Below are 26,790 nucleotides of genomic sequence, written 5' to 3'. Positions count from 1 at the left end.
GAGCGTGCACTATCTTTACAATTTACTGTCAGATAGAAGTTTTTAAATCAAAATATTGTTTATTTAAAAGAATCACAAAAATTTAATAAACAAATGTTCGAAGTTTATTTCTTATGGCCAACTGGCTTTTGTTGAAATCTTCTACTCGCGTGTAATCGTAGCGAGTAAACGGAGAGGGATTTTACCAAATGGCTAATGGTACCAACATACTAACTTAGGCTAAGATACTATAATAAAACGGGGACTAACGTTCATATACTACTTTAAAACTGTTTAGTGGTTTTTGATTACTTTTGGCAGTTTTTATACTAGGATCTCTAACATATTGCCTGTGATTAGACGTGGCTAGATGTTATGGGCCGCAGTTGTTTATCTAAATTCACAACACAGTCGTTGCTAACTAGCACAATGAGAAAAAAGACGAGGGGTTGGTCACGCCGCGAACTCGGTGTACACTGTCGTACCTCTGACTATTCTAATAAGAGTTCGTGAACTCTTTAAAATCCGTACCTTTAACAGTACTAAGTACGCGAACTCGGTGTAAAGGTCATCCGAGAGTGACTTACCCCTCGAAAAAAGAGGCAAGAGAAAAGAAAAGCCAAAACAGATTGATGATACACCCGCCCACAACATTCGACCAACATTTTTATAGACATAATGGATAATCATTCCTAGTATTTAATATGAGTTCCTGTTTTTTATTTAAACACAAAATTTGCTTATGCCGCGTTGATTGAAATAGGTGTTACGGCAAACGCTTTAGCCATTTTCTTAAAGAGTCCCTACTAACCCTTCTAAAAGTGATTTAATAATTAATCTATAATGGTACACTGATCCGCGATTTCCTTCTGAGTTAACTTAACCTCATGACGACACCTAGTTCATTTTTGCTTTTTATATGTTGCTATTTAATTAACAATTAGTGTCAAACCATACCTGTGGATAATTTAAAATGAGAGCCTACAATAATACTATCCCAACAACCTCCAAACTGTATTCTTCGCGAATTTAAGGCAACTGCATCCACCTGGATATTATATTGTATTCGGTATTAATCCCTGCAAATAATATTACTCCTTTTGTAAAGAAAAGGTTTATTCAAAACCATAGTGTACATTTAAATAAAATATAGTGAAGTTTATATAAAAAAACCCAAATATCCTACAAGTTGTGATAACTGTAAAAATAAATATCATTACGCAAAAAGAGATATATGTGGATACAATGATATATATACACGAAATTTGAAATCTTTCACTTAATTTTCTTTGTCATTTCAGAATTCCGCTTTTCATGCACGACATTTTTCATCGTGGCACGTTGCGTGTGTCATGACGCGTTAAATAGAGTACACGTTTTCAAAGGAAGGTTTCACTTTTTGTACTGTACAAGGTTTCATAAAAATTAACTAGTAAAGCGGATGGAATATTGACAAAATGATATGATGTAAATGTTCAATTTGGTCCGTACCTATATGATATATGTACAGGAGATACTAATATGTACAGTAACATATAATAACAAAATAGGAAACCTACTATTTTGTGTATTTGAAAAAATAAAGCCAAAAAATGCGTTTTGCGTGTAAACCAAGTAGCAAATGAAGTAAATTATACATATTTAAATTATATATATATATATATATATATATAAACCGTTTCGTGTAAATATATTTAGCAGAGATTCCCTCTGCACCACGCTGTTACGTTAAAAAATCTCTCGAGCTGGTCACCGATTTTCTGTTTTTGTAATTTTTATAGTCGTTATGAGTCCTTATAAATTGTTGCAAATTTTGACAATACTCATTTGTAATATACGAGCTTTTGGCATAAACGATTGTACATTAATTTAAGTGTATCTCTAATAGCTACACTCCCGTCCGTGTTCTGAAAAAAAGTTCATGCAGGCCTAGGCTTCATTTCATTGTAAAAAGCTTTTTCGGGAAAATATAAAAATATCTTTGTTAACGAAATCACATATATAATAGTAAAAATTATGAAAATAATAGAATTGGTTTTTGCACCCACGATTTAGCAAAGGAATATAAGAAATTGTAGTCATTGAGCGAAACGCCACTAAATCGAAGTGTGCATTATTGAAATAAACATGCGTATAAAAACTTGAAAAACGTTTGTAATTTATGACATAATACTTCTTCGCTGCTTGAACAAAGATAACATCGTTGCCAGTATATGGGGGGGGGGGGGAATGGTTCAATCGCGGTAACACAAACCTTATAATGGACTTTCATGGGGGTTTATGATGCCGCCATTTTGTACAAAACATGGAGAGCAGCACTGAAGTTTCTTTCACATATTTACCCCCCAAAACTACATCTCGATAGTCACAATAAACTGGAATTTAATAATTTCGCACTTATTTCTTAAATTGCCAATGAGGTGGCGGAGCGGTTAGCACTTTTGCCTCACAGCCTGAAGAGCCGGGACCAATCCCAGCTTGTGGCATTGGCCGAAAACTTGGAACGACTCCTTCACCATTGAGTTGCCGAGTTCTCTCCCTAAAATGTCGTCCCACCAGTTTTCCAGTTCTTCGGCTTTTTATTTAACGGTAAAAGTGTGTTCAAGGAGAGATTTGTTCGCGTGTTATGAAGGGCTTGACAACCACCCTTCTACGCTTTGTAATAATCACCCAAGTCATCGAGCGACTTATAATGCCTTTAAACAAGTGGCCGGGTTACAATGGGTATGAGGGTGGTGGCAAGCCGTTCATGTCAAGCTAGACAACAGCTCCCTACACTAACTATTACCGTTAACCTCCACAAGTTTTTATGGTGGGGAGAGAACTTGCAATCTCAACGTAGAAAGAGTGGTTCAGAGTTTTCACCCAGTGCCACAAGCTGGGATCGAGCCCGGCTGCTCTTGCTGCGAGGCGAAAGTGCTAACCACTCCGCCATCTGATTTAAAGGCATTAGATGTCGTTAACTGACTTGGGTGGCGCCTTGGGTAGTTGTTTTAATGAAAGAAATTTGACAGAACGTTCTCCACTAAAGTCGTTTTTTTCCGGAAGAATCGGATTGTTTCATGGCCATCCCTAATAACAGGGGCCTTTCCATAATACAGGTGGCAATGATAGAGCCGCCACTTGCTTTAAGACATTAGGAACGAATTGACCGTTGGTGGCTTCATTGAAAGGAAATAGACTGTGTGATCTTTAGAAATAAAACACATTTTATCTAGAGAGAACGTCGTATAGGTGGTAGTGACTTCTCTCGTCGCGTGACTTGCGCCTACGGGGTCATCCAAATTCTACTTACAAAAGAAAGTAGAGTTCACAATTTTCAGGGTAGAGACCTTGTTTATATAGGTTAATCCTAATTGTTAGTTTTACCAAGAATGTATTTATTTATGTATATGCTAAGGGAGAATGACTATGTTCAGACGTGGGCATCTTGCTCGAATTCTTCATCGGCACTTGTAGGGGGAAGAGATTACGTCACCGTCGTACTCTTCAATTCCTATAAGTTTTAGGGAACCAATCAGATACAGGGCTGATTAAGGGGGAAGGAACATATAATTCTGATAAATCGTCTCCACATTTTTTTACAATATAATTCTGATAAATCGTCTCGACATTTTTTACAATATAATTCTGATAAATCATCTCGACATTTTTTACAATATAATTCTGGGCACTTTGATGACGAAAAGACATTTTCTATCATTTTGGTTTTATAACTTCACGATTAATCATAATAACACTATTTGAAAAGTATACCACTTTAGAAGCAGCCACGTTAATCTCCATTAATATAAATAAATACATGTACATTCTTGATTATAGTAAATTTTCGAGAAAACCTTTTTTAAGGTCAGCTAGCTAGGCTAATACCAGAGGCACCACCTTAGGCCCAAGTCATCGAGCGACTTTTAATGCCTTTAAACAGGTGGCCGGGTTACAATGCGTAGGAGGGTGGTGACAAGTCCTTCGTGCCAAGCGAGCCAACAGCTCCTTACACTTACTTACTTACCCTTTGTAAGGTCGAGATTGAAATTAATTAGAGATCGTTTGATCTAGGAATATAATACTGCGTACCTGGAACAAAAATTTGTATTTCCCCATCACTAACTCGCTGTTTTAGCTTCGGCAACGCGAGAGCTATACAATTTCGGACATACGAGCGTAGTGCCATCGTAAAAATAGGCGGAATGTTTTGTCTCTATAAATTTTGCCTACTTTTCATTCTATTCACAAGGATTTTTGTACAAGTTGAAACACGAATATTCTACCTGGATTCTACGAAGCTAATTTCGGAGACGTTTATTTAATTTGAAGACAAAATAAATAAATCTTTAACACGATTTTAAAACCGGCACTCATTTCTAACGAAGTCTCAACGAACACGCTGACGAAATTTTGACTATGGTGTCCGCTAGGTGTCTCTAGTATCTTATGACCGAATTCCCCACATTGCCAGGCCTATGAATCCCATATTTCCCCTCGAGTATTTCCATCCTCCTAGGTTTGATCACCCCTGATTTAGGAAACCCCAGCTCAAACGTTCAGAAACGCAATTCTCGTCGATAAAAACCACAATTTTAACCGTAATAGAATTATCTCCATCTAAAATTTATTTATTTTAATTTCTAACGTTTTGCTAAATAAGTTCGAAGTACACGTTTCTATTCGCGCCATACAACGCAACTTCCGGTTTCCGAGACTATCTTTCGGAGTCAGCATTGCGTATCGTCAATGTCAGGAACTTCCTCTTAACACAACGGAATTATTATCTACATTTTGTAATAACTGTTTGACCTATATTCGATTTTCAGTTGGTAGTAAAAGTTTCGTCGCTTTTATTTCTGATGCAAACTGTCGTAAATTCAGGAGAGGTATCTTTATACAACGCAAAGTCTAGGTTTTTTACATTTAATTTCGACTTTACAAACAAAATAGGAATAATTTTACTCTACGGTTTTCAAAATGTCAGAATAAGCCAACGATTAGATAGCAATTGGCCGCCGTTTTCGGCAAATATTCGATTTATAGTACCTAGATGGCGCCACTAAGTACTTTGGGGTTTAAGCTATTCCCACCAATGGGAAAGCGAATGAAAGGTCACGCTTTTTAATTGTTCAATAGGAAAGAAGTGTAAAGGGCAATATCCATTCACCCGCTTTCCCATTGGTGAAAATAGCTTAGCCTCCCTCTTACTTACATTTTTAGTGGCGCCGTCTAACTACGATACATAAAATATTTGCCGAAAACGGTGGAAAATTGTTAGTCATTTCTGAAAAAAGATTGCAAATGGATTACATGGCACTATATTAAAATAAACCTTGGACCTCAGGAATCTGCTGTTAAAATAAACCATGTTAGTTATATCTGAAATTTTGAGATAATGTGGAGTACCTGACGAGAAACAAGTAGCTTCAGACGTGACTAAGAGATTAATTTAATTGGCTTAAAAGAGCGATAAATATTGGTATATTTTATTTTTTTAACCAACCAAGCACTTTTCCAAACTTGAATCTTTACCGTCTTATTTAATTAAATTTAATTTCAACAACTGTGCGAAACGTATTTTGATGAAAACAAAAAGTAAATTTTTCCGGTGGTACACCGTTAATAAATCTCGTCTTTAGTTTGTTTCTAGCAAACTCTTACTTTACTGGAAGACTCAACCAAAACCTTCCATGGACGCCACTAAAGTTTCAATATAACTCCGGTCTTGCTTCGAATTCCCATTAATTGGGAAAATCTGGTATTTGGAGGTTGAGGAACCGTTGTACAATCCAAGTAGAAGTTTGTGTCTCGTCTGTTAGTAACGCATTCTTCGTACTGATGGGGAACGGTTGTGGTTCCTTCAGATATATCTTCCGGAGGATACTCTAAAATGGTCAAGTATTCACCGTGGTCACCGACGACGCTGTAATAAGGCGTCTCGTTGGATTCACTTGGTGCTGACTCCAACCACAAAGGTGACGACTGAATTTCATTAGCATCCCTGGGCAAAGGACAGGGCACTCTGCTTGGCTCCACTCTTTCACTGTGCACAGGGTTAGTCGCCCCGTTCGACCAAGCGTAGTACGGCACTACACCAAGATTCCGATTTCTCCTCTTCCTCCATTTGCGCACGATAATGATGAAAATAATCAATATCAAAGCTCCCGAGAGGCAGCTGAGTACAACAATTATGTAGTTGAAACGTGGTTCTGGGACAGATAAATGTTAGACAACTTAAATATTTCCTTATCATAGAAGCAGACTCACCGGTGGAAAAGTTAACGTTTGGGACGGTGTCTTCGTTGGAGACGTTATCTATAATGTGAAACCCATTAATCAAGGTAAAACCAAGGATTAAATAACTAGCTTGGTTTAATCACGTACCACAACGGGTAGAGTTCTGCACTAATTGTTTTATTAGTTCTCAATTTACCCCCTTCCATCCCCATGGTAACGCTTGAGCTAGCTTAAAGCAACTGTCAGCTCTATCATTGCCACCTGTGTTATGAAAAGGTCCCTGTTAATAGAGATGGCCATGAATCTATCAGAATCTTCGAAAAAATTACTTTCGTGGAGAGCGTGGAGACATCTATTAACGGGAATGGAAGCTAAAATTCAAAATAGCGAAACAATAACGTCGTCAGAGGGCAATTATAGAGTATTATATTTAGACCACTTTTACTCTACTTATAAAATATATTGTGCTACAATTACTATAATTGAAGTTATTGGCAAATTTACAAACGAGCCAATCAACGCGAAGCATACTTTTATGTCCCGCCTTTTGGGTCAAAATGTAGCTTCAGCATCTTGTTTGGATTTCGACGCTAGCGACATCTGTTGAAAAAAGAGCTACTTCACCTAGAGCTGACACTTGCTTTAAGTGGATATCAACCATAGAGATAAGCAAAAGAAAACGGTTTGAATCGGTTTAAAACGATTTAGCCTGGTTTACGCAACTCCTTTGAAACGTTTTGAATCGATATCAAGGCTAAGTGTGAACGCGGCTTTAGTAATGTTCAGAAACAAAAAAATAAAAATCCGCTACTCATGGCGTTCGAATCACATATCTAACATTTGTTTTTCGCGTTGAGGTGCATCGTTTAGCCAAACTAGTTACTAAATTATAAGGGTCCAAAATTTGCAAATTTTCTTGTACGGGATTTTGAATGTCAAAGGGATTTCCGAAATCAGAAATTAATTTTGAGATTTCACAGAACGATAATCGTATTCATTTCGGGTTTTTCAGGCTGATTTTAAGATTTTGGAACTAATTTTCGACAATATTTCAGAATTTTGAAGTTGATTTTAAGATTTCTAAAATCATTTTCTTTAGAATGTACGGGATTGTTACGAATGTCGAAACCCTCAGTTAATTCATGGTTAAAAAATATATGTTTTTAAAAAAATATATGTTTTTAAAAAAAATATATGTTTTTAAAAAAAATATGTTTTTAAAAAAATATATGTTTTTAAAAAAAATATATGTTTTTAAAAAAAATATATGTTTTTAAAAAAATATATGTTTTAAAAAAAAATATATGTTTTTAAAAAAATATATGTTTTTTAAAAAAAAATGTTTTAAAATGTATAGTATACTTGAAGTCAATGTATCTAATCTTTTTACAAATCTTTCGTTACTCGTTAATAGCCGACAGGTGGCGTTAGTTTGGGTCCAGCCTTGACGTCTACTTGGACATTCGATGGTCGAGGGACTACCAAATACTCGATAGCCGTCGTCACACTCCAATGTACTTCTAAAAACGTCGCCATAACGTTCTTGGGTCATCCACTTTCCACTGAGTCCGAAATCTTGTTTGATAGGTTCGCACAATTCTACGAAAATTATTGTTCCTTTCAGTGTTCATATTTTATAATTCTTGTAAAAGCGGATCTGGTAATGGTGATAGCGGTAGTGTCACCAGAGTGGTTTGGTAGATACTACCGGCACCGGATGTCACCTTCATCCTAATATATTTATTATTATCTTACAAGGAGAGTACCCGAGGTGTTTATTGCTGATTTTGATCAAAGTCGGGTGTAATATAGACCTATCTGAGATACGAAATTTCCCAAAAGGAGAAGTTGCACTACGCATTCGATTTGCCATGGCAACCGAAAATGTTTTTGACCACTTCCTTATTTTACCTAAAAATTGTTACAATTTTACACTTCCTTATTTTACCTAAAAATTGTTACAGAGATAAGTGAGTCTGTATACCGATAAGGGGCACCTGCGGGCGGGGGAAACGGGCCCCTATAGGGGCCCCCTTTTGCGGCAATATTCGGCGGGGTCAAAAGGTTAGCTGTTTTACGAGGTTGATTTACGATGTTAGGTCAATAGGTTATCTGCCCCTATGGACACGATGCAAACAGCCGTTAAATAAGGGTGAAACAGGCCCCTATAGGGCCCCCATTTTGCGTACATTTTCGGCGGGGTCAAAAGGTTAGGTCAATAGGTTAGATGATTTACGATAGGTTATCTGCCCCTATTCCGCAGGTGGTGTGGACTGACACGATGTTATGCAAACAGCCGGCCAGTCATAGTTAATAGCTGGAGGCACCCCATTTTAGGTCAAAAGGTTAGCTGATTTACGATGTTAGGTCAATAGGTTATCTGCCCCTATGGACACGATGCAAACAATAAATAGGTGTGAAACGGACCCCTATAGGGGCCCCATTTTGCGTACATTTTCGGCAGGTCAATAGGTTAGGTCAATAGGTTAGATGATTTACGATAGGTTATCTGCCCCTATTCCGCAGGTGGTGTGGACTGACACGATGTTATGCAAACAGCCGGCCAGTCATAGTTAATAGATGGAGGCACCCCATTTTAGGTCAAAAGGTTAGCTGATTTACGATGTTATAACCCATAAAACCCAAGGTGTTAACCCATTTTAGGTCAATAGGTTATCTGCCCCTATGGCGGTGACACGATGTTATGCAAACAGCCTACCCGTCATAGTTAATGTCGGGCACAATTCGAGTTGGTTTTCGCCGACAAACACTTTCGGGCCCCTAAGGGTAGCGTAAAATAGCGGGCGGTCATCGGTAAAAGTGTTTTGGAAAAAAAGAGCAGAGTGTATACAAATTATAAGGTTTTATTTATACATTCAAAGTTACAGTACATTAAGCGGATGAAAACGTTTAAAGATAAAACAATTTATTTTTAATATATTTATGGCTGGTAGATACCATATTAAACAAATTGTAAAAGTTAAATACACAAAACATATTTTGGTTGGCCACTGTTTCTTTAAAATCGTCAATAATTTTAAATGCTGTTACGTAATTGGACGCGTAGCGGACAACGGTATCATACCTTTCATGTTCATCCGATAGAAATAAATTGTTGGGTGCACATGGTTCTTTATACAATATTTCGTAAATTTTACGATAATTATCGGTTATAACGTAACCCATTAATTCAAAGAGTTTTTGGTTCACTTTAAGGAGTTGAATGTGCGAATTAATGAAATATTTGAGTCTGTCCAATTCTCGAGTTTCCGGCGCTTTGATTACGACCGACGCTTCGGATATCGTACTTTGCAAGGTTAATTCTTTTTGGTCAGACATGGCGGCGGTCACTAGCGCATCAGATAGCGGGAACGGTGATCGAAAGGGCAACAGTTGGGGATCATTTATTTGGTCCCAGTGGCCGTATAAATCATCCCAGGCGCGCGAAGACATTTCAAAGACCTGGTGTGTGATTTTATTGCATAGAGCTACAGATATATCGAGCTCAGACGTAAAACCCGTAGTAACGAAAAGCTCGGATGAAAGTGAATACCGAGGGTTAACTTTCCGCTGAGTCGGATCAAATTTAGACATTTTAGTAGGCGCTGGAACGTTATCTACACAGCTTCGTTTAGACATGATGCTCGAGAAACGGTTTGTAGTGTACTGCCGATGGATGACGGGGATGAATCCCTTATATAGCGATAATAATTTGATGACGTAATCAGGATGATGTAATGGGTTGACTCAATGACTCACGCGATTAGTCAAATTTTGCGGTGTTATGTGTATAGCGACGGCCATATTGGTAAACCAAAGAGATAGAAATTCTACAAGTCCCATTAAAAGTAAAATCAACGCGATTAGTAATGCGTTTTTAGGATTGTTCGCGATAAGGCGAGTAACGGGAAAGGCGGGATCGTCCCTATTCGGTAGGGCTGGTGGAATCATCTGACATGATGTTATGCAAAAAGCCAGTAGCTATAAACCCGAGTAATGGGCCCCCTACGGCATCTGTCAAACACTTTTTTCCACGTGCGAGTGGTGTTATGAAATAAATCCAAATAGTTCAATGGGTCGAGCCTTTTGTGTATCTATTCATAACTATTTTCACCGACAAACACTTTCCCCGTGTAACATTATTTTCAAACACTTTTACGATGCGCAAAGCTATCCGTCTTACGGAATATCGGCCCTAAGGGGTAAAGGGTAGATAGAGGATGGCCCTTGCCCCCAGCGCGTAAAATAGACACAGCGGGTGTCCCCTCTCGCTATCTAAAAGTGTCGTTTTTACATCAGGTGTGGATTCTTCGCGCTAAAATGGTTATAACAAACGATTGTTCCCACCAAAAATGTAAAATCCATCTCCGCTGTTCTCGGATGAGGACGTAGCCATTTAAGTTTTTATCAATTTTTATATTTTTAGCTTGGCGATGTATTCCAAAATTAAATGGTAACCACGTATGCGTTACAATTTCAAGATGCAAGATACTCGAGAATGGTAAAATAGTCTATATTTAAAGTTAAAATGCGAAAACTATATTTGTATAGTCGAAATTTATTTTAACGTATTAAAATAAAAATTCATCTTTCTGACAAGAGTCTTACCCATCATACATACACCATCTAATCTGGAATCTATGTTTAACAATTGGAGGAATTCGTGTTTACGATAGGCTCTTTTTTAACGTAACTTAGTACATTAATTGAGTATTTTGAAATATTTTAATATCGGAATTTTTTTTGATGTATTAAAAGTAGAGTTAAGATGCTTTTATAGTATTTTCTATGTATTAGCATATCTGAACTTGCGGTTCAATTTTGGGTACATGGACCACTTACACGCTAATGATATTCAAATTAAGTTTAAAAATATTTCCATTTGAACGAGTCCCTCTTTTTATATCAGCAAAGTACTGAACGATTCTATCTTATGGATTTAAATAGTTCTAACAATAGTACAACTACAACATTTGAGAAAGACACTTTTCCCCATTGTGAAAGTGGAATACAAAATAAGAATCACTTCAATTTAAAACGCACTTTAAATTTAAGTATAGACTATTTTACCATTCTCGAGTAACTCTTCTTTAAAAGCTGAAGAAATATTAGAAACGACATCAGTGATCAATTAATTGTTTCCGAGTATGACAGACGATTTTTGATATTAAAGAGTCATTTTTCAAAAGTAAGATTGTTTTCGGTTATTTTTTTTTAAAGCTAGCTTAGAAATCACATTATTTTTATATATAATTATTTAGTTGTAATGTTAATTCTTAATTACTGGCAGCCTTCACTAGAAACTATTATAAGAATTATATATGAATTTATAACCAAGCGTGTATTTACCACTAGTGAATGCAATATCAGTCGAAGAATTGAAGAAAGACGGAATCACGTCATTATTAAGAACTGGTGACTACTTCTGTATATATTGTGACGGTTCAGTTTTTCATGTTCCAACTGTCGGACGGCTAGCATGGTACTGTGACGGATACTCAACTTGTTTGAAGTACCGTAAAGCTGTTTATTTCCAATCAAAAAGAATTCTAAGTATAAGAATTCCTCCAGGTGTATTAAACGCGTTACCACGCATATATTTGTGTTTAAATTGTGATATGTTGGGCACTAAGAAAGCAGCCAATTTGTCATATTGCGAAGTAACTGGTGGATGTTGTGTATTTCCAAAAATTAAAAAATAATAATAGTATGTGTGTGTTTTTCTATTATTTTTCCACCTATATTTGGCGTATTGAAAGCTATTTTAACGTATTGAACGTAGAGTCAGAGGTTTTTATAGTATTTTACTACCTATATTTACATTTTGGAAAGCTATTTAAACGTATTGAGCGTACAGAGTATTTTGCATTATTTATGGTAATAAAAGGTAATTATTGTAGAAAATAAAAGATATTTTAATTAAAACATTTCGGTGATCTATTCCAAAATTAAATGGTAACCCCGTATACGTAACAATTTCAATATGCAAGATACTCGAGAATGGTAAAATAGTCTATATTTAAAGTTAAAATGCGAAAACTATATTTGTAGTGTTCAATTTAAAAGAAAATTACTTCAGCTTTTAAATAAGATTTTTTTTCTGTATCTACCCTATATCATTTACATATTATTTTTTTATTCTAATTTAACCATAACTTTAAAAACGTTGCACGTCTGAATAGCTGTGTAGAGTACTATTAACAGAGATAAATATTTATGGGTTCAGTTAATGTGATGATTCGAGTGAAAAATTTGAATATGTTAAAGTTATTGGATTGAAGGAAACTTCAGTGTTTTCAGAGTGATAATTAAGGGAAGTTGCCGTACAATATAGTTGAAAATTATCTTTTTAAGTCTGTGTCCACCCATTGATTATATTAGGAAGTGAAAAAATTTCATTTAGCAAGCTTTTCTTCAATTTCGGTATCCACCCTGTATCATTTAAAAGCTCAAGCATTGTTTTTATCAAGTTAATTTCAAAAATATCTTAAAACAAGCTTCCCTAAGTCTGACTAGCTCTGTAGGGTAATAATAAAATAGCTAAATATTTTTTGGGTTTAATACTTGTGATGCTTAGTGAAAATTTTCCATATATTACAGTATTAGGTTGGCTAATTATTTTTTTCACCTGCTACCATTCTCAACGGGTGAACATAGAATAACAAAGATAATTGTCCAATATATTTAAAGCCAACTTTCCTTACATTTCACTATGAAAACACTGAAGCTTCTTTCAATGCGATAACTTTATTACATGCATTTTTTTTCCAGAATTACAATTATTGAATCGAAAAAAATATGGAACCACCCTAGAATTAACCAACACAGGTATTCAGAAGAGATGGTGTTCAATTTAAAAAAAAATACTTTTTTTGGATCCACCCTATATCAGTTATATAAAACCTGAAATTATTTATTTTTTTGAATTCTAATTTAACCATCACTTTAAAAACGGTAACTTCCCTTAAATTTCAAACTGAAAACACTAAAGTTTCATGCAATCCAATAACTTTGACTTTTGAAATTTTTTCACTCAGAATTATCACATTAAATGGGAGCCACTCTGTATCGTAAAATTAAAAGCTCAAGCAATATTTTTTCCAAATTCATTTTTAACTTATCTTAAAACACGCTTCCCTAAGTCTGACTAGCTCTGTAGGTTAATAATAAAATAGCTAAATATTTTTTGGATTCAATAATTTTGATTCTGAGTGAAATATTTGCATATATTACAGTATTAGTTTGACTAATTAATTTTTTTTTTCATCTGCTACCATACTCAATGGGTGAACATAGAATAATAAAGGTAATTTTCCAATATATTTAAAGCCAACTTCCCTTACATTTCACTATGAAAACACTGAAGCTTCTTTCAATGCGATAACTTTATTACTTGCATTTTTTTCCAGGATCCACCCTATATCAGTTATAAAAAACCTGAAATTATTTATTTTTTTGAATTCTAATTTAACCATCACTTTAATAACGGTAACTTCCCTTAAATTTCAAACTTAAAACACTAAAGTTTCATGCAATCCAATAACTTTGACTTTTGAAAATTTTTCACTCAGAATCATCACATTAAATGGGAGCCACTCTGTATCGTAAAATTAAAAGCTCAAGCAATTTTTTTTCCAAATTCATTTTTAACTTATCTTAAAACACGCTTCCCTAAGTCTGACTAGCTCTGTAGGTTAATAATAAAATAGCTAAATATTTTTTGGATTCAATAATTTTGATTCTGAGTGAAATATTTGCATATATTACAGTATTAGTTTGACTAATTAATTTTTTTTTCATCTGCTACCATACTCAATGGTTGAACATAGAATAATAAAGGTAATTTTCCACTATATTTAAAGCCAACTTCCCTTACATTTCACTATGAAAACACTGAAGCTTCTTTCAATGCGATAACTTTATTACATGCATTTTTTTCCCAGAATTACGATTATGGAATCGAAAAAAAAATATGTGACCACCTTAGAATTACCCAACACAGGTATTCAGAAGAGATGGTGTTCAATTTAAAAAAATTACTTTTTTTGGATCCACCCTATATCAGTTATAAAAAACCTGAAATTATTTATTTTTTTCAATTCTAATTTAACCATCACTTTAATAACGGTAACTTCCCTTAAATTTCAAACTGAAAACACTAAAGTTTCATGCAATCCAATAACTTTGACTTTTGAAAATTTTTCACTCAGAATCATCACATTAAATGGGAGCCACTCTGTATCGTAAAATTAAAAACTCAAGCATTGTTTTTATCAAGTTAATTTTAAACATATCTTAAAACACGCTTCCCTAAGTCTGACTAGCTCTGTAGGTTAATAATAAAATAGCTAAATATTTTTTGGGAGTCAATAATTTTGATTCTGAGTGAAATATTTGCATATATTACAGTATTAGTTTGGCTAATTAATTTTTTTTCATCTGCTACCATACTCAATGGGTGAACATAGAATAACAAGGGTAATTTTCCATTATATTTAAAACCAACTTCCCTTACATTTCACTATGGAAACACTGAAGCTTCTTTCAATGCGATAACTTAATGACATGCAATTTTTTTGCCCAGAATTACAATAATTGAATCGAAAAATTATCCAACTCGGCTTATTACGCGGATAATACAGAAATATAAATTACTTGATCAAAACGTTTTACGAATAATTTTGAGAGCTTTATCTATTGAATAAAAGTTAACCATCCCCAACCTCAAGGTTGGTATCGCGCTTAGATAGAAGACCCGATATGTTCGCGAATTCCGACAACGACCATAATTTCAAACTATGTTTTTTATATTTTTTATTTATTTCTTTCTTTTATTTTGTTTAATTATATATATTTAAAATTGAAGCTGAAACAAATTTTAAAATGACTTTGGTTTCCCCATAAGACATGCTACCCTCCCCACCTCGCCGTCTTGCACGCGTGCGCTGATTTCCCCTGGGGGGGGGCGCGGTCTGGGGCGCGGATTTCTCGGAGGGGCGCGTCGCGGTTAATTTAAAAATCAAATGAAAACATAGATTTAAGTGTTTTGCGCTGTTAATTTGAATTTGAAACATGGATTTGAGTGTTTTGACGTCATAGAATATTCGTTGTTAAAGTAACGTAGAATGGAAATATTTTTAAACTTTATTTTAATATCATTGTAGTACTTAAATATGCTGGGCACTTGACCCTATATCACGAGTATTTCTTAAAACGACTATACATCTAAACTCTACTTTTAACGCGGCAAAATACAATTCCGATATTCAAATATTTAAAAATACTTAATGAAAAGAGACTTTAACCGTTTTTAAAATTCACAATATATTTATGCCATCCCGATTCTCTTTGAGCTACGGAATAATATTTCTGGGTTTAAACCCCCCCCCCCCAAATGACGTAATCTATAAAAATGACGTAATCTATAAAAATTACGTAATTTAAAAATGACTCACTAAAGATGACGTAATCTACACCATGAAACGTAAAGATTACGTAGATGCGTTGTGGTTTTCATAAGCCAGCCGCGATGGGAAAGAGGAAGATGTCTCCGCTTAGTGTACCCAAGAAATGCTGGTTATGCGCGGAAATACACGGGTCCGTGAGAGGTTTCAAACAACATTTAATGACACATTTATCGTGTAATACAATGAAAGAAGATTCGGATCTGGCGTGTGATTGTGATGCGAGTGAATCGCTCCATTACACGGAGGCCGAGGAAATGTCAGATGATAAAATTATCGATTATCTTAACGAACTTATTGGGGAATGTAAAAAGCGCGGTGCCACAATGGAATCAATCGAGTCAACTACATCTAACCTGCCAGCCGAATTAAAAATGCCGACTGAAAAGGAAATGGCTGCTCTGATTTATTTTCAAGAATATTGTAAAACTAATCAAATTCATAATATTAAAACCGCTGTAAAGAAAATGTGAATAAACGTTTTTATATTGAATACATTGTTATTTTTAAAGGTGACCGTATAAAATAATTTTTACATTTGGGTAAATTGACACTTAATATTTTTAAAATACGTTTATAATATTTTTCCAACGTGGGCGAATGAATGGACACAATGAACTATTAATTACGTAATCTAAAAAATGACGCGAGCAATGAGAAATAACGAGTCGGATTTATAAGATAATAAAAAATATTTATTTTATAAGATGATATATTACAAAAATTATTTTTCTTTTACGAGTCAAATAAAAATATTATAGTGCGATACAAAAAAAAATTAAAATGGACATCGTATTTGGTTGTCTATTTCAGCGCGGTTCTGGGTAATCCAGTCGGCGAAAAGTAGACTTCGTTCCAAAGAACACGGTTGTCGGGTGTTTAGAGTTTGATGTCGGAATAGACATTTTACTGGCGGGGGCGTATCAAAAGTCGCAGCTCGGGGACAGTCAAAAGTTTCCAAATCGTATATGGCGGTCTCAATATAATCGGCTAAAAATTTACACTTTACGTCTCCTTTTGTAAAAATCATATCAGCACTCGATACCGCTGATATAAGGCAGGCGGGTAGTTTATAATAGGGGAGATACCCCGCGGTCCAGCAAATACCGTGAAGGTTCCTAGACACCCAGCCGTTTTGTCTTTTAATGGCGTTCGGAAGTTGTTGTACTGGATAGGGTTGTTCGAAAGTCCAAGCTTGAACGGCGGGAGGGGTCGATACTGTTGATATAGCTAGTTCCTTCACGACAATGTCGGGGGGCTCTCCGCCGGAGCGCGAGGCGGATTTTCCTAGTAGAAAGTCAAATTCGACAACGGCCATTCTCGCCATGCCACCGACACGATACTGTGGGTTTAGTTATGAATAAAACGGGGTATAGTCGCGCGACGGGAATTTATACTCCGTTTATGACGACGTAACACTAGCCTTTGAGAAAAAACGCGCGCGGCTAAAGAACAGTAGCATCCACTATATGTATGCATAAATATTTTTTCGTCCCAAAGTTCCCCCCGACCGCGCCCCTCCGAGAAATCCGCGCCCCAGACCGCGCCCCCCCCAGGGGAAATCAGCGCACGCGTGCAAGACGGCGAGGTGGGGAGGGTAGCATGTCTTATGGGGAAACCAAAGTCATTTTAAAATTTGTTTCAGCTTCAATTTTAAATATATATAATTAAACAAAATAAAAGAAAGAAATAAATAAAAAATATAAAAAAACATAGTTTGAAATTATGGTCGTTGTCGGAATTCGCGAACATATCGGGTCTTCTATCTAAGCGCGATACCAACCTTGAGGTTGGGGATGGTTAACTTTTATTCAATAGATAAAGCTCTCAAAATTATTCGTAAAACGTTTTGATCAAGTAATTTATATTTCTGTATTATCCGCGTAATAAGCCGAGTTGGATAATTTTTCGATTCAATTATTGTAATTCTGGGCAAAAAAATTGCATGTCATTAAGTTATCGCATTGAAAGAAGCTTCAGTGTTTCCATAGTGAAATGTAAGGGAAGTTGGTTTTAAATATAATGGAAAATTACCCTTGTTATTCTATGTTCACCCATTGAGTATGGTAGCAGATGAAAAAAAATTAATTAGCCAAACTAATACTGTAATATATGCAAATATTTCACTCAGAATCAAAATTATTGACTCCCAAAAAATATTTAGCTATTTTATTATTAACCTACAGAGCTAGTCAGACTTAGGGAAGCGTGTTTTAAGATATGTTTAAAATTAACTTGATAAAAACAATGCTTGAGTTTTTAATTTTACGATACAGAGTGGCTCCCATTTAATGTGATGATTCTGAGTGAAAAATTTTCAAAAGTCAAAGTTATTGGATTGCATGAAACTTTAGTGTTTTCAGTTTGAAATTTAAGGGAAGTTACCGTTATTAAAGTGATGGTTAAATTAGAATTGAAAAAAATAAATAATTTCAGGTTTTTTATAACTGATATAGGGTGGATCCAAAAAAAGTAATTTTTTTAAATTGAACACCATCTCTTCTGAATACCTGTGTTGGGTAATTCTAAGGTGGTCACATATTTTTTTTTCGATTCCATAATCGTAATTCTGGGAAAAAAATGCATGTAATAAAGTTATCGCATTGAAAGAAGCTTCAGTGTTTTCATAGTGAAATGTAAGGGAAGTTGGCTTTAAATATAGTGGAAAATTACCTTTATTATTCTATGTTCAACCATTGAGTATGGTAGCAGATGAAAAAAAAATTAATTAGTCAAACTAATACTGTAATATATGCAAATATTTCACTCAGAATCAAAATTATTGAATCCAAAAAATATTTAGCTATTTTATTATTAACCTACAGAGCTAGTCAGACTTAGGGAAGCGTGTTTTAAGATAAGTTAAAAATGAATTTGGAAAAAAAATTGCTTGAGCTTTTAATTTTACGATACAGAGTGGCTCCCATTTAATGTGATGATTCTGAGTGAAAAATTTTCAAAAGTCAAAGTTATTGGATTGCATGAAACTTTAGTGTTTTAAGTTTGAAATTTAAGGGAAGTTACCGTTATTAAAGTGATGGTTAAATTAGAATTCAAAAAAATAAATAATTTCAGGTTTTTTATAACTGATATAGGGTGGATCCTGGAAAAAAATGCATGTAATAAAGTTATCGCATTGAAAGAAGCTTCAGTGTTTTCATAGTGAAATGTAAGGGAAGTTGGCTTTAAATATATTGGAAAATTACCTTTATTATTCTATGTTCACCCATTGAGTATGGTAGCAGATGAAAAAAAAAATTAATTAGTCAAACTAATACTGTAATATATGCAAATATTTCACTCAGAATCAAAATTATTGAATCCAAAAAATATTTAGCTATTTTATTATTAACCTACAGAGCTAGTCAGACTTAGGGAAGCGTGTTTTAAGATAAGTTAAAAATGAATTTGGAAAAAATATTGCTTGAGCTTTTAATTTTACGATACAGAGTGGCTCCCATTTAATGTGATAATTCTGAGTGAAAAAATTTCAAAAGTCAAAGTTATTGGATTGCATGAAACTTTAGTGTTTTCAGTTTGAAATTTAAGGGAAGTTACCGTTTTTAAAGTGATGGTTAAATTAGAATTCAAAAAAATAAATAATTTCAGGTTTTATATAACTGATATAGGGTGGATCCAAAAAAAGTATTTTTTTTTAAATTGAACACCATCTCTTCTGAATACCTGTGTTGGTTAATTCTAGGGTGGTTCCATATTTTTTTCGATTCAATAATTGTAATTCTGGAAAAAAAATGCATGTAATAAAGTTATCGCATTGAAAGAAGCTTCAGTGTTTTCATAGTGAAATGTAAGGAAAGTTGGCTTTAAATATATTGGACAATTATCTTTGTTATTCTATGTTCACCCGTTGAGAATGGTAGCAGGTGAAAAAAATAATTAGCCAACCTAATACTGTAATATATGGAAAATTTTCACTAAGCATCACAAGTATTAAACCCAAAAAATATTTAGCTATTTTATTATTACCCTACAGAGCTAGTCAGACTTAGGGAAGCTTGTTTTAAGATATTTTTGAAATTAACTTGATAAAAACAATGCTTGAGCTTTTAAATGATACAGGGTGGATACCGAAATTGAAGAAAAGCTTGCTAAATGAAATTTTTTCACTTCCTAATATAATCAATGGGTGGACACAGACTTAAAAAGATAATTTTCAACTATATTGTACGGCAACTTCCCTTAATTATCACTCTGAAAACACTGAAGTTTCCTTCAATCCAATAACTTTAACATATTCAAATTTTTCACTCGAATCATCACATTAACTGAACCCAGAAATATGTATCTCTGTTAATAGTACTCTACACAGCTATTCAGACGTGCAACGTTTTTAAAGTTATGGTTAAATTAGAATAAAAAAATAATATGTAAATGATATAGGGTAGATACAGAAAAAAAATCTTATTTAAAAGCTGAAGTAATTTTCTTTTAAATTGAACACTACAAATATAGTTTTCGCATTTTAACTTTAAATATAGACTATTTTACCATTCTCGAGTATCTTGCATATTGAAATTGTTACGTATACGGGGTTACCATTTAATTTTGGAATAGATCACCGAAATGTTTTAATTAAAATATCTTTTATTTTCTACAATAATTACCTTTTATTACCATAAATAATGCAAAATACTCTGTACGCTCAATACGTTTAAATAGCTTTCCAAAATGTAAATATAGGTAGTAAAATACTATAAAAACCTCTGACTCTACGTTCAATACGTTAAAATAGCTTTCAATACGCCAAATATAGGTGGAAAAATAATAGAAAAACACACACATACTATTATTATTTTTTAATTTTTGGAAATACACAACATCCACCAGTTACTTCGCAATATGACAAATTGGCTGCTTTCTTAGTGCCCAACATATCACAATTTAAACACAAATATATGCGTGGTAACGCGTTTAATACACCTGGAGGAATTCTTATACTTAGAATTCTTTTTGATTGGAAATAAACAGCTTTACGGTACTTCAAACAGATTGAGTATCCGTCACAGTACCATGCTAGCCGTCCGACAGTTGGAACATGAAAAACTGAACCGTCACAATATATACAGAAGTAGTCACCAGTTCTTAATAATGACGTGATTCCGTCTTTCTTCAATTCTTCGACTGATATTGCATTCACTAGTGGTAAATACACGCTTGGTTATAAATTCATATATAATTCTTATAATAGTTTCTAGTGAAGGCTGCCAGTAATTAAGAATTAACATTACAACTAAATAATTATATATAAAAATAATGTGATTTCTAAGCTAGCTTTAAAAAAAAATAACCGAAAACAATCTTACTTTTGAAAAATGACTCTTTAATATCAAAAATCGTCTGTCATACTCGGAAACAATTAATTGATCACTGATGTCGTTTCTAATATTTCTTCAGCTTTTAAAGAAGAGTTACTCGAGAATGGTAAAATAGTCTATACTTAAATTTAAAGTGCGTTTTAAATTGAAGTGATTCTTATTTTGTATTCCACTTTCACAATGGGGAAAAGTGTCTTTCTCAAATGTTGTAGTTGTACTATTGTTAGAACTATTTAAATCCATAAGATAGAATCGTTCAGTACTTTGCTGATATAAAAAGAGGGACTCGTTCAAATGGAAATATTTTTAAACTTAATTTGAATATCATTAGCGTGTAAGTGGTCCATGTACCCAAAATTGAACCGCAAGTTCAGATATGCTAATACATAGAAAATACTATAAAAGCATCTTAACTCTACTTTTAATACATCAAAAAAAATTCCGATATTAAAATATTTCAAAATACTCAATTAATGTACTAAGTTACGTTAAAAAAGAGCCTATCGTAAACACGAATTCCTCCAATTGTTAAACATAGATTCCAGATTAGATGGTGTATGTATGATGGGTAAGACTCTTGTCAGAAAGATGAATTTTTATTTTAATACGTTAAAATAAATTTCGACTATACAAATATAGTTTTCGCATTTTAACTTTAAATATAGACTATTTTACCATTCTCGAGTATCTTGCATCTTGAAATTGTAACGCATACGTGGTTACCATTTAATTTTGGAATACATCGCCAAGCTAAAAATATAAAAATTGATAAAAACTTAAATGGCTACGTCCTCATCCGAGAACAGCGGAGATGGATTTTACATTTTTGGTGGGAACAATCGTTTGTTATAACCATTTTAGCGCGAAGAATCCACACCTGATGTAAAAACGACACTTTTAGATAGCGAGAGGGGACACCCGCTGTGTCTATTTTACGCGCTGGGGGCAAGGGCCATCCTCTATCTACCCTTTACCCCTTAGGGCCGATATTCCGTAAGACGGATAGCTTTGCGCATCGTAAAAGTGTTTGAAAATAATGTTACACGGGGAAAGTGTTTGTCGGTGAAAATAGTTATGAATAGATACACAAAAGGCTCGACCCATTGAACTATTTGGATTTATTTCATAACACCACTCGCACGTGGAAAAAAGTGTTTGACAGATGCCGTAGGGGGCCCATTACTCGGGTTTATAGCTACTGGCTTTTTGCATAACATCATGTCAGATGATTCCACCAGCCCTACCGAATAGGGACGATCCCGCCTTTCCCGTTACTCGCCTTATCGCGAACAATCCTAAAAACGCATTACTAATCGCGTTGATTTTACTTTTAATGGGACTTGTAGAATTTCTATCTCTTTGGTTTACCAATATGGCCGTCGCTATACACATAACACCGCAAAATTTGACTAATCGCGTGAGTCATTGAGTCAACCCATTACATCATCCTGATTACGTCATCAAATTATTATCGCTATATAAGGGATTCATCCCCGTCATCCATCGGCAGTACACTACAAACCGTTTCTCGAGCATCATGTCTAAACGAAGCTGTGTAGATAACGTTCCAGCGCCTACTAAAATGTCTAAATTTGATCCGACTCAGCGGAAAGTTAACCCTCGGTATTCACTTTCATCCGAGCTTTTCGTTACTACGGGTTTTACGTCTGAGCTCGATATATCTGTAGCTCTATGCAATAAAATCACACACCAGGTCTTTGAAATGTCTTCGCGCGCCTGGGATGATTTATACGGCCACTGGGACCAAATAAATGATCCCCAACTGTTGCCCTTTCGATCACCGTTCCCGCTATCTGATGCGCTAGTGACCGCCGCCATGTCTGACCAAAAAGAATTAACCTTGCAAAGTACGATATCCGAAGCGTCGGTCGTAATCAAAGCGCCGGAAACTCGAGAATTGGACAGACTCAAATATTTCATTAATTCGCACATTCAACTCCTTAAAGTGAACCAAAAACTCTTTGAATTAATGGGTTACGTTATAACCGATAATTATCGTAAAATTTACGAAATATTGTATAAAGAACCATGTGCACCCAACAATTTATTTCTATCGGATGAACATGAAAGGTATGATACCGTTGTCCGCTACGCGTCCAATTACGTAACAGCATTTAAAATTATTGACGATTTTAAAGAAACAGTGGCCAACCAAAATATGTTTTGTGTATTTAACTTTTACAATTTGTTTAATATGGTATCTACCAGCCATAAATATATTAAAAATAAATTGTTTTATCTTTAAACGTTTTCATCCGCTTAATGTACTGTAACTTTGAATGTATAAATAAAACCTTATAATTTGTATACACTCTGCTCTTTTTTTCCAAAACACTTTTACCGATGACCGCCCGCTATTTTACGCTACCCTTAGGGGCCCGAAAGTGTTTGTCGGCGAAAACCAACTCGAATTGTGCCCGACATTAACTATGACGGGTAGGCTGTTTGCATAACATCGTGTCACCGCCATAGGGGCAGATAACCTATTGACCTAAAATGGGTTAACACCTTGGGTTTTATGGGTTATAACATCGTAAATCAGCTAACCTTTTGACCTAAAATGGGGTGCCTCCATCTATTAACTATGACTGGCCGGCTGTTTGCATAACATCGTGTCAGTCCACACCACCTGCGGAATAGGGGCAGATAACCTATCGTAAATCATCTAACCTATTGACCTAACCTATTGACCTGCCGAAAATGTACGCAAAATGGGGCCCCTATAGGGGGTCCGTTTCACACCTATTTATTGTTTGCATCGTGTCCATAGGGGCAGATAACCTATTGACCTAACATCGTAAATCAGCTAACCTTTTGACCTAAAATGGGGTGCCTCCAGCTATTAACTATGACTGGCCGGCTGTTTGCATAACATCGTGTCAGTCCACACCACCTGCGGAATAGGGGCAGATAACCTATCGTAAATCATCTAACCTATTGACCTAACCTTTTGACCCCGCCGAAAATGTACGCAAAATGGGGGCCCTATAGGGGCCTGTTTCACCCTTATTTAACGGCTGTTTGCATCGTGTCCATAGGGGCAGATAACCTATTGACCTAACATCGTAAATCAACCTCGTAAAACAGCTAACCTTTTGACCCCGCCGAATATTGCCGCAAAAGGGGGCCCCTATAGGGGCCCGTTTCCCCCGCCCGCAGGTGCCCCTTATCGGTATACAGACTCACTTATCTCTTGTTACAATTTTACACTTCCTTATTTTACGCAAAAATTGTTTCAATTTTACCCCAAAAAGGTTCCAATTTACCCAAACTTGATGAAATTTACCTTAATGTAGTCCAAATTACCCATTTTGTGATTTTCAATTTTGTTTTTAAATTTTCAAGAAAATCCCATGCTTTTTTAAAGGGAGATTTTTTTGTTTTAAGTGATCAAAAACATTTTCGATTGCCATGGAAAATCGAATGGGTAGTGCAACGTCTCCTTTTGGGAAATTTCATATCTCATATAGGTCTACATTACGCCCAACTTTGAACAAAATCGGCAATAAACACCTCGGGTACTCTCCTTGTTAGTGAAATGATAAACTACACTAAAGCTATACTACTTTTATAAATAATTCCCTAAACATTTCCCAAGGAATTCTCTAAACATTTCCCTAAGAATTCCGTAAACATTTCAAAAAAGAATTCCCTTACCATTTCACAAGGAATTCTCTAAACATTTCAAAAACTAATTTCCCTTAACATTTCCCAAAAGATTCCCTAAACATTTCCCAAGGAATTCCCTAAACATTTCAAAAATGAATTCAGTTCACATTTCCCAAATGATTCCCTAAACATTTCAAAAAGAATTCCCTAAACATTTCACAAGGAATTCTCTAAACAATCCCTAAAGAAATTTAGAGAGAAATGAATGATACTGAATTATGATTATAATTTTGGATTTTTTTGAGGGATGTTAAAATATTTCACAATCTATTTCGATTTGACAATTTTTAATCATGGTAACTTTAAATATAATTTTAATATTAAAAAATTAATAAACTGGTAATTGATTTTTATATTAAACATTTATTGGTCAATTTTTAAATGGTTATTTATTTAAACCCAATAAAATGTTTTATTAATATAACAAGACCTGGTTATATTGGCGCAATCATTTTGTCCTATATCTCAAAGTGTCGTCTTTCGAAAAATAGTTATAATATCAAACTTAAATTCTCCAAAAACTCCCCTTTATTTATGCTACGAGTTTTTAAGACAACTATTTCAAGTAAACCCAAATTTGTTTTCTAAAATTCCTTTAATTTTTCTTACGTTTTTCACAAACAGATTTTCCCTAAAAGTTGTCTCTAAAAATTTTAATTGGATTTTATTAAGATATTTTACGAAATATTTTCCCAATATATTCCAAAGCAATTTCTCTCAAAACTTCCCTTTAACTTTCCAAAGCGTTCTTAAGATAATATTTCCAAATGTTCCTACCCCCCTAGACTACTCAGAGCTTCCTAAGATTTCTTGAGACAGTTTTTGCAAGGGTAGTAATATTGGGAATAATCCTTAAGTTTCAATTTAAAATTACAAGTAGCACATGATTATGTAACTTTGTCGTCCGCTAATTATGGTCCGGCAAGTGACGCCATGAGTTACCGAACCGGATGACAGCACTCGGAGATTCTTACCCGCGCAGATTGGAGCTGGTTTTGCCCAAGTTCCATTAGGTCGACAAATTGATTTTTTATTTCCAGAGAGAATGTAATTGTTGAAGCAGCTGTAGTGCACGACTCTTCCGCCATGGTCCTCGATATATCGACCAAAAGCTGGCACGTCCGGTGAGGAACATTTTCCGGACAGGGGTGCTTCGTAAAGATACACTTCGTGGAGTCTCCGGAGTAAACTTATTCTCATGGAGACGGCCCGAATTGGACTGGGACATCTATAAACATCTGGCTCTTTCCTATCTAGATTCCAATACAGTGAAATCCATTAAAGTCATCGATAGTTTTTGGTACAATTATGTCTATTACGTAATGGACATAATTGTACCCAAAAACTATATCGAAATGATAGGTTCAGAAGTTTCTGAACAGAAACTCGTCACTCTTTAAAATAAAATAGTGAGATTTAACCGCACTATCGTCTTATTTCCAGGGGCAGCCCACTTCCAAATATCACGTAAACATACCCCAAGCTTCACACTGCGCGTGTTAACAATAATAATAATAATAATAATAATAAAAATAAATATAATAATAATAATAACAATAATAATAATCAGCTAGGCTAATACCCAAAGCACCATCTTAGGCCTAAAGCATCAAGAGACTTTTAAAGCCTTTAATCCAGGTGGCCGGGTTACAATGCGTAGGAGGAAGGTGGCAAGACCGTCATGCCACGCGAGCCAGCGAGCCAACAGCTCCCTACACAAACTATTACCGTTAACTTCGACAAGTTCCCCAAAGACTCGCGAGAATCTCTCAGTCCACAAGGTCATTTTGAGTTAGGTAGTTTGGTTTTGTAAAAGATTGAACAGAAAATTAGAATTGGTTAAAAGGGCTTGTCAATCTTAAGTTATAGCGATTTCCACTGGGGGATTTCGGGCGCTCCGGGAGCGCTCGTGATGAGATTTCGTCCTCCACTGGGAAATCGAGAGCAGCTCGGGACGAGATCCGTGTCTTCCACTGGCAATCTCGCTCTCACAGCGAAAATTTTTATCCGAGAAATTCGACGGATCGACAGATTTCGAGCGGTTTTCGTGATTTTTAAAAATGGCGGAACTAGATAGGACAATAAATATTCGGGCTTCT

The 26,790-nt window shown here is 35.0% G+C and overlaps 1 protein-coding gene across 2 annotated transcripts; it reads right to left on the bottom strand.

The window, feature by feature from the left end:
• Positions 1-5,503: 5,503 nt before the first annotated feature.
• Positions 5,504-26,518, bottom strand: LOC149956028 (uncharacterized). 2 transcript variants are annotated; one of them, XM_090165366.1, is made up of 4 exons: positions 26,420-26,518; positions 7,606-7,800; positions 6,232-6,279; positions 5,504-6,173 (listed from the first exon to the last, which is right to left on the bottom strand). In XM_090165366.1, exons 1-4 carry the CDS (start codon positions 26,475-26,477, stop codon positions 5,665-5,667), a joined length of 810 nt encoding a protein of 269 aa, XP_090021492.1. In that variant the 5' UTR covers positions 26,478-26,518; the 3' UTR covers positions 5,504-5,664. The 2 variants fall into 2 exon arrangements, with proteins under 2 accessions (XP_090021492.1, XP_090021491.1); XM_090165365.1 differs by lacking the exon at positions 26,420-26,518 and adding an exon at positions 25,666-26,012.
• Between the last annotated feature and the right edge of the window lie 272 nt (positions 26,519-26,790).

This window comes from Leiobunum rupestre, chromosome 2 (assembly GCF_980474605.1).
Source record: "Leiobunum rupestre chromosome 2, qqLeiRupe1.1.hap1, whole genome shotgun sequence".
In the NCBI taxonomy this organism is placed as follows: Eukaryota; Metazoa; Arthropoda; class Arachnida; order Opiliones; family Sclerosomatidae; genus Leiobunum; species Leiobunum rupestre.
Note: the sequence above shows the minus strand (reverse complement) of the source record. Positions and strands in the feature narration are given on the sequence as shown.

Coding starts and splice junctions, on each gene's coding strand:
- LOC149956028 (XM_090165365.1), bottom strand. CDS start 25,891: ATGAGAATAAGTTTACTCCGGAGACTCCACGAAGTGTATCTTTACGAA. Junction 7,801..25,665: donor ACCAGCTCCAATCTGCGCGG/GTAAGAATCTCC, acceptor TAATTTTCGTAG/AATTGTGCGAACCTATCAAA. Junction 6,280..7,605: donor CACCTGTCGGCTATTAACGA/GTAACGAAAGAT, acceptor TTCACATTATAG/ATAACGTCTCCAACGAAGAC.